At 36.9% G+C, this 9,142-nt stretch overlaps 1 protein-coding gene across 5 annotated transcripts in view; it reads left to right on the top strand.

The window, feature by feature from the left end:
• The first annotated feature begins 68 nt into the window (after window positions 1-68).
• Window positions 69-9,142, top strand: part of GRIA4 (glutamate ionotropic receptor AMPA type subunit 4) — a 413,519-nt gene continuing 404,445 nt past the window's right edge. For all 5 annotated transcript variants that reach the window (XR_002831674.1, XM_006098831.3, XM_006098833.3 and 2 more), the window contains exons 1-2: window positions 69-463; window positions 1,667-1,825. Coding sequence is in view for 4 of the 5 variants with exons in the window: in XM_006098831.3 (XP_006098893.2) it covers window positions 88-463; window positions 1,667-1,825 (535 nt within the window). In the remaining variant the exon portion in view is untranslated. The remainder of the gene's footprint in view (window positions 464-1,666; window positions 1,826-9,142) is intronic.

Genomic DNA, 9,142 nt, shown 5'->3' with positions numbered 1-9,142 from the left:
CGAGGGCCGAGCGCCCCCGGGTCCAGGAGAAGCGCCACTTCTCCTCCCGCCGGCGGCCGCGAAGCCGCGCCACCCCCATCCTTCTGCATGTGCCGCCCTTTGCCAGCCGGACGGCAGCCTCCCCGCGGGCGATGGAGACTGCGGGAAAGCGCTGGCAGCCCGCGATGGACTGCTGAGGGGAAGGAGTCCGAGTCAGAAACCACCCAAACCTCCTCTCTCCTGTTTTTTTTTTTCCTTCCTTTTCTTTTCTTTTCTTTTTTTTTTTTTTTTTTAGTTGCTTTTAATTTTAGCGCCCTCGTCGTCAATGCCTGTCTGAGCAGCCTGGAGGAAGAGTGCGAAAAGAGAGAGCGCGCGCCGAGGAGAGGAGAAAGGAAGATGAGGATTATTTGCAGGCAGCTTGTCTTGTTATTTTCTGGATTCTGGGGACTCGCCATGGGAGCCTTTCCGAGCAGCGTGCAAATAGGTGAGCTCAGCCCCGAGGGGGTGTGCAGGCGGGCGGCTGGGGCCGATCTCCCGAAGTGAGTTCCGTGAGTTGCGGATAAGCAGTTCGGGGCCACCCTCCCTCGGCCGCCCCCTGCCCCTTTGTTTCTCTCTTTTCTCCCCTTGGCACACACAGAACGGACCGCCTCTCGAGTGCAGGTTCGTTTGGCGAACACACAAAACTGCCCCCTTGCCGGCCTCAGCACAGGCTCCCATCTCCACCTTGGGTTCAAGTCGCTTAAGTAGGATTGGAATAAGTTGAAAATGACCTACACGGGGTTTGGTTACATTCTACGTGATGTTTCTTTTCATCCGTGTCTCTAGAGCATGGAGGGATGTCGAGTTTTTGTTTTGTTTTGTTTTAATACACTTCTTCCCACGCTGGGCGCCGCAGCCTTCTCCCGATCATAGAAAGACATTGCTGTGGGGGCCGGGGGAGGTGGGGGAGCTTTACACCTGCACCCCGGCCTTTGCTTGCCACCGGCAAACCGATTCCAAAGTTAGATCCCTTTCCCGCAATCTTCTCTCTGGGTATTTTGTTTTCCTCTCGAATCTTTTGCCCTTATCCTTGCACCCAGACTCTATTTCCGGGGAACTATCCATCTTTGGCTTTTCTTGCTATTCTCCTCTCCTGTCTTAATGGGATGCAGCTATTGAATTTCTTCCAGCGAAAGCCCAGCCTCAACACTGCATCATTTCTCGTGGACTGTGCACAAAACGGAGCTAATGAGGCTGAGTCCACCAGCTGCAGGGAAACTAAGTTCACGTCTCCTTCCCGATTCCCCTCGTGCCTGCGTGGCACCACATCCCTTCATGTCTGCATTTTCATGCAAATCCTCCTTCCTGTTCCTCTGCACGCATCTTCCAGAGAAATGCCCGGAGCTGGCTGGTGTAGCCGTGTGCTGGGAACCGCGGGGCGGGGGAGAGAGAAAAGGCAAACACAGTAAATGGTCTCAGAGGTCATTGTGATCATGACAAATGGGGACAGGAAACAGCTGAGCTGTCCTGAAGACTAAAATATACGGAGCCTGCACCTTAGGGACAAAGGCCAGTCTCCCAAGATGGGGCAGGGGTAGCCCCTTGGATGTGTGTGCTGGGGAATGGCAGTGGATTTGACAGCGTGTGGGGTGAGAATCGCATTGACCAGAGAAAACACTGAATGTGCTTTTCCTGTTATGTTTAATAGGTGGTCTCTTCATCCGAAACACAGATCAGGAGTACACTGCTTTCCGATTAGCGATTTTTCTTCATAACACCAGCCCCAATGCGTCGGAAGCGCCTTTTAATTTGGTACCTCATGTGGACAACATTGAGACAGCCAACAGTTTTGCTGTGACAAATGCTTGTAAGTAAAACATAAATTGTGGATAAATTAGAAGAGAATTAGAATGAGGCACTAGAGTGCTTTTCCTCTATATTATTATTATTAATTTTTTTAGAAAGAAATTTAAGCTCCCCACATACGGCTGGTTCCAGAGCAAATCAGAGTTAAAAACAAGATTTAGTCCTGAGATATTCAGATGGTTTCTTTCTTTCCCCTCCCTCCCCCTTTCCTTCCTTCCTTCCTTCCTTCCTTCCTTCCTTCCTTCCTTCCTTCCTTCCTTCCTTCCTTCCTTCCTTCCTTCCTTCCTTCTCGTTTTTTTCGTTTCTCATCTGGATAATTCGAGTTAATTTCTGCTTTAACATTTCAGTCACCTGAAATGTCAAGTCAGTGAAAATTGTACTCAGTCTAATTTGGATTCTGTTCCTTTGGTTTTTCTTACTTGCTTTTCACTTGAGTAAGCGTATGTCTCGCTTTTAAGGTAGACACATGCTCTCGTACACTGATGAAAGCAGTGGAAGGTTTGCTAACAGCGAGAAAGAGAGGGAAGCGGTGGTGTGGAGGACATATATTCTAGTCGGGTGGCTTACGCTACAGATGATCTGGTGATGTCACTTGAGGCTGTCCCACTCTTATATTCTGGGTTGTAAATGTCTCTTACTGTCACGTAATGCATATATCCTGTGGATATGACTCCATGAATCCTTACCTTGGTGCCAAATCATGTTAGTCTCTAATCCACCTGAATTCACAAATCGGTGCAGCTGGATCTGTTACCCCACACAATGAAACTTTAGCGGGTGACCTCACCTAATGCTATAAGGAAACACTTGAACAGTGTTCCCTCCCCCCCAATACTGTCTAACTTAATGTAAAAAAATACAATCAACTGTGGATTACTTGAAAATTCACTAAAGCATGATCAGTCAATATACCATTTATGTTGCATTTTCACTTTTGAAGGAAATACATGTTTCAAATATCTCCTCAGCTTTACATACTAATTTACTACTGCTCAAAATTTACCTGTTAAGATAATTGTTACAGATTACATAAGACATTTAGGAATAGTTTCTACACAAGAGTAATAAATATTCAATCGTATTGTATTTTATTATAGTAAGTTAAGCATATTTTAATTTTAAAAGCTCTCTCAGTACAAGAAAATGTACCAACTAAATAAGTGAAATTGAAAACAGTTTTTAAATGTTTGGAGGATACCTCTTTCATTAATTTATTTTAATTCATATTTATTAATTCATCTAATAATATGATCAATTGTCCTTAATATTTGGCATCTAAACATTAATTTATTTTAGAGATTGATTTCAAAAGACTGTCAAAGCATTTGACATTTTTGGAAACTGAAACATGTATTGTTTTGCAGGAATGTTATATTTCCTATGAATACTACTTAATTAAAAAATAACTTGGTATTTAGTGATAAAATCAATATCATATTAGAGCAAGAGGGAGTTATTTTCAAGCATAAATGCACATAAATTAGAGTTGGTTTTGTGGGTGGTCATTTTTGCAAGTTGTTTAAGTTACTAGTTGTGAGTTCCAAGTTTGAAAGGAATGTCAGCATTTCTAATAGTTCTAGGTATAAAACATCCTACTTTGTATATAAATATTATGTATTTATTTAAAACTTGTTCTTCTCTCTCCTGAGATTCTGTGAACAAAATATTACTAACTTTAAAAATAATTTATGATCCAAATATATGTGAAAGTACTTCATCAACAGCAAATTATTAATTAAAATTTTAATTTTTGCTATTAAATTTTGAAAGACTTTTTAAAAAGTATCAGATATATTAGTTTTATTTTGTTTTGTTTTTACAAATTAAGTTCTTAATATTCTAGAGTTTGGATCATGACGTTCAGCTATATAAACTGCAAAGTACTAATACTTTCTTCCTCCCTATCATTTGATAATCTCACTCAGGATAATTAAGTGTTACTCTTAAAGTACCTGTAAGCATGAGAAATTGATAGGAAGCTGAATGAAAAAGTCGTAAAATATAAATGATATGGTATTCTTTCATGTTTAAGACGGAGAAAATTGAAACTAAGTAAACTTTAAATTTGCTTATTTGGAATCCACCTTTAACACAATGTTAGTGATATCATATTTTTCCATAATCACATTAATTGATTTTATGTACATATTTAAAATAATTTAAAAATACAAATTATAATTAAGGACACAAAAAATATTTTTTAGTAAAGAAAATGAATTTTTTGGAGGGGGGTGAGTATGCTGAATGTCCATAAGGCAAACCTAAGCTGAGTTTGGGGAAAATCAGTGATCAGAGAGCATGGGTCAGGTGACTGTGTTTGATGAATGGGCTGACAGAGAGGATATACTACGTGATTTTCCAGTTTAATTAATGGTGAAGCATAAGCAATAAGTATGAGGCAAACTTATATATGAAGCTTTATTCCTTTGGATACAATAGGATAAAAATAATATTCTGAAGAATTACCATAGGAATTATTCCTCACAGTGATACAGAGTGGAGTTTTAAATTTTTCATGCTGGATTAAATATAAAGATATAATATGTGATTGGTTAAGTTTATTTGAATTCTGATTTTCCTGCAGTGGATTCTTTTAAAACTGCAGGATCTTGTTTGTCTGTGAATAAAGATCATTAAAAAGGATATGTTTATTTTATGGAATGTATAATCAAACCCCTAAAATATATTAAATAATAAAATTATTGGTCATCTATTAGACAGTTATAATTTAATGTTGGTTCTTCTGCCTGAAAATTAATTTAGCCCTCTAAGATTACTTTGGGCCATCTAAGCATTCTGTGTATCAAGTCTAAGCCTGATTAACTCAAATTCACCACTTTTGGTATAAATCCCAAGTTTGTGATGGAGGAAAAATAATTTTAGTTTTATTTTATTTTTAACAATAATTGTGCAAGATTAAATTCAAGTATTATTTTTCTATTTTAACTATTCACATTGTTGAAAAGTCACCCTTCAATATAAAACTGAAATGATAGGAAATACAGATAATATAAAATTATGACCTATTTTAATAAAAAATAGGTATAATATATAGATCAAATATTAAAATTTCAAAATTTAATTAAAGGTACACATTTCTTTGCTGTGATCTATCTAACATATGGGGAATAAAAAAGTGATATTTTAAAAAAAATTCAATATGGTCAATGTTCTTTAATAAAACATTCAACTGACCCAAAATAGCTATCTTTGTAAACAAACATGCTAATGCAATAGGATATATCCTTTGCAAAATGTTTGAGACAACCTGAAAGTAGGCTGTTTTCTTATATTTTTCTAATAGTTAATGAATACAGGTTTTTTTGAGGATTATGTATATTAAATTTGACAAAAAGTAAAAACCACAATACGGAAGTAGTTTGTCAACAAGTTTTCTAAAAGATAAAAACACTTGAGAGGTTGAAATTATTAGTTAGTTTAATATAGTTACATTAGAAATCTGTTAAGGAATCAGTCCTTTAAAAAGGCAGTCACTTTACAAGATAAATTGCAAATATTCAGTTTCTGAAATTAGTTATCTAACTTTCAAAGGAGAAATAGGAAGTACATAAAACAGACCAGTTACTCATGTATTTTCACTTTGGTGAAATAAATGAATTTTATGCAATATTTTGATTTTTTAAAACTTGAATAGAAAGGGCCAAATGATCAATAATTTCATTGTTTAATGATGCATTTTTCTTTTTTTTCTCTCAAAAATCTGTTAATTCAGTGGTTTAAAAGATTATGGTTGGAAAGTTATAGCAATCACAGATAGACTGGAGACTGGATGTTTATTCCTCGTAATGGTGAAAAGTTGTTCTTTTTTCAAGTTGAATATTAGTTCTGTTTGTGGTAGGTTTACTTGTCAACTCTAAATATACAAGATGACTGCCACTTATAAAAGTAGGTTGGCAGTAAAATATAGTTGTCTAGTTAATCTAAATACATTGAAAATGTGGCACTGTACCCAGCAGGCTTTGCAGGCTTCCCCACTGTCTTATATACCAGCTACGTAATAAAACCTCCTTGAATATAATGGTATTAAATATTAATATATTGTCTTTGATTAAACAATGTTTAAACATAGTACATGTTCCTTTCAGAGACATGAAGCCATATAAAGACATTATAAGAGTTTACATGGCTGATATAATAATCTTAAACATGCTGAAAATAAAATTTTGATGGTTTTACCTCCTGCATAGTTGTTAGTAAAGATACATTAGAATTAAATACTGTTGGCTTTTTATTATTTTTAGGAAAATAAGTGACATGACTCTTCTGTGATTCTTATTAGGTTTCCGTATTTTTCATTGATGGCAAGATTCTGTGTTGATTTTAAATAATTTAGTATTATAAAATTCTTTCTCTCTTCCTCTTAATTTTCCATTGTGAGATTAATGACAAAGATGAGTCATATACCTATGGTTTGTTCCTTTCTAAAATGATAGAATGATGCATAATTTGCCTTGATGTATTTCAGTATTGTCACATGATGAAATCTCCATAAAACCATTGCAAAAATTCCTCAAACATTTTTTTTTTAATTTGGATTTTTCTAAGTGATGTTAATTTCCCAAAGAGGAAAATTTTTACTTTCTGATATTAGGAAATATGTATACATCTTATATATAGAATGTTATTATTGTTCAGGAATTTTACATGAAGGATAAATAGACCTTAAATTTTATGATAAGACATAATTTTTAAATGCTTTCATATACCTAATGTTATTTGACCTCAAACTAGTCTTGCAGTAGAACAGTCTGAGAAGGGAGTCATATTTTGTAGTGCAGCCAGCTTTGGTTCAGGGAGTCATTTAACTTGCCCAGGATTATATGGCTAATAAGCTGCAGAGTCCGGGTTCAAAACCAAGTCTTCTACTATCCTAACACTTCTACCAGCAAGCCATAGGGTGTGAAAAATACATCTATATTGATATTACTTGAATAGAGAAAGAATAGAACAGAATTGCCATTTATCTTTTTTTCTAATTTAATTGCAACATTTTGAAGAAAATAGAACAAGACATTTCTGGGCAACTTATTCATTAATCATATGACATTGAGTGATATAGCAAGGACTGAAGTCATATTACGTAATGAATTCATCCATTCATTCACTAGATTAGATAACGAATGTATCCATTAATCATTAAACACATTTATTAAGGGCAACTGCATTTAAGACTGTATGCTAGAAACGAGAATCCAAAAACTTATGAGAATAGTTGCTGCCCTCAGGAGCCGATAGTCCAGTGGGAACGATAGATAAGCCAGTTATTAAAAGTACAGTGAGATAAAGTGATGTGACAGAGAAACAAGAGTGCTTTGACAAAGATGAACACAGGAAGGGTACCACCAAACTTGGCACAGCCTCTTAGGAGAGATGTCCCCTGATCTGGGTGTTAAGGCTCTAGTTGTGTAGTTTGAAAAAGAGGATAGAAGGAAGGCATGAAGCAAGGTATGACAAGGCACCGAGGTGTGGGAGAGCCAGGTGTGTTTGAACCACTGAAAGTTATTTGGTCTGGTTGTAGTATTGAATGTGAGGAGAAGAGGTGTGCTAAAGGGTGAAGCTTTGCAGATACACAAAGAATCCCATAGCTGCTATACAGAGACTCTTATGAATAAAAAAAAAGATCCATAAAATAATTTTAAACATAACAATGATATGACCAGATTTACATTATACAAAGAACAGGCTGGTTGCAAGAGGGAGAGTGAATCAAAAGGGAACAAAACGGGAAGATAAACACCAAGTAGTTGAGTCTTAAAGTAATGAGTCTTGAAGGAATACAATTTAGGGTGATAGACTCTTTAGTAAAAGCAGAAGCACTGAGGAGAGAGAAAAGCCCATAGATCCAAGAATACAGAACTGTTGGCAGGATGTAAGGATGGATTGTATGTCTGTGTGTGTGTGTGTGGGGGGGGGGGTGGGGGATGGAAAAGAAGTACGGGAAGAACAAAAGATGATTTCTTTGATTTCTGGTGGGGACAAATGATTCAACAGTGATATCATTAGCTAGGAAGGGACACATAGGAGAATGAGATTTGAGAGTGGAAGGTGACTTTCGTGTGGATGCACTGAGTTTTTAAATGTTCTTATTGATTTTAAAAAGAAAGGAAGGGTGAGGGATAGAGAGCAAGAAACATCCATGAGAGAGATGGAGCCCGAAACCCGGGGCATGTGTCCTGACTGGGAGTTGAGCTTGTGAATTTGAACTGGTGAATCCTGGATACACTGACTTTTAGTTAAGAGTCATCCCGATGGAGACAGGCAGTAAAGAGTTAGATGTGTATATCTGGAACTCTGGGGCTCAGTTTGAACTGAAGACAGACATTTGGCGGTGGTTGAAGTCATGAACATGGGTGAGATCACCCAGAGAGAGCAAGAGCCATGAAAAGACTGCTGAGGACAAAATCCAGGGAAATACTATCACCTGAGAGGCAGGGAAAGGGAAGGAGAGAAAAGGAAAATGAGTCAGAGAATTCAGAGGAAAATTAAGGAAGAGTAACTTTACAGGAGCCATGAGCTGGGAAGAATTTCAAATAATGATCAACCTTGCAAAGGCTGCAAATTAAAAAAAAAAAAAGAATTGCAAGGATAATTGTAGCATCTTTAATATCAGTCATTTCTTCTCTTTCCTTTGGAGTGTTCTTTTGTCTTTTGACCAGGGGGGAAAAGCAGCATTTAGTAACCCCACATAGATTCTATTAATACATTTTTAAAAAATATATTTTTATTGATTTCAGAGAGGAAGGGAGAGGGAGAGAGAGATAGAAACATCAATGGTGAGAGGGGATCATTAATTGGCCGCCTCCTGCACTCCGCCTACTAGGGATCAAGCCCACAACCTGGGCATGTGCCTTGACCAGAATTAAACCTGGCACCCTTCAGTCCACAGGCCCACACTCTATCTACTGAGCCAAAATAGGTAGGGCAATACGGTGCATACTCTTTTGTATATATTGGCCTAGAATATTATCTTTTATTTAGAGGTAGGAAGAGAGGGTCTTTTCTGGATTTTTGAAGCAGGTGGTCTTGAATTTACAACCCAATAGTAGGTAAGTCACTTAATACTTTTGAACCTCCGTTTTTTCATCTGTTAACCCAGGGAAATAATACCTACCTAACATGAATTTCATGGATATTAAGAGTGTGTTTGGAAAGTATTCCGCATACAATTAGAACTCAATTAAATTCAGTTGTGTTACATTTTCTGTCATATGGGGTATTTATTTCTGAGTCAGTCTTAACATTTCAAAGGTTACTTTTGTTTTCTGTTTATGTTTTTAAAAGGCAATTTATGTTTTGA

This window comes from Myotis lucifugus, unplaced genomic scaffold (assembly GCF_000147115.1).
Source record: "Myotis lucifugus unplaced genomic scaffold, Myoluc2.0 scaffold_248, whole genome shotgun sequence".
Lineage (NCBI taxonomy): Eukaryota > Metazoa > Chordata > Mammalia > Chiroptera > Vespertilionidae > Myotis > Myotis lucifugus.
The sequence above is the reverse complement of the archived record's forward strand: the minus strand, read 5'-3'. Positions and strand labels throughout refer to the sequence as shown.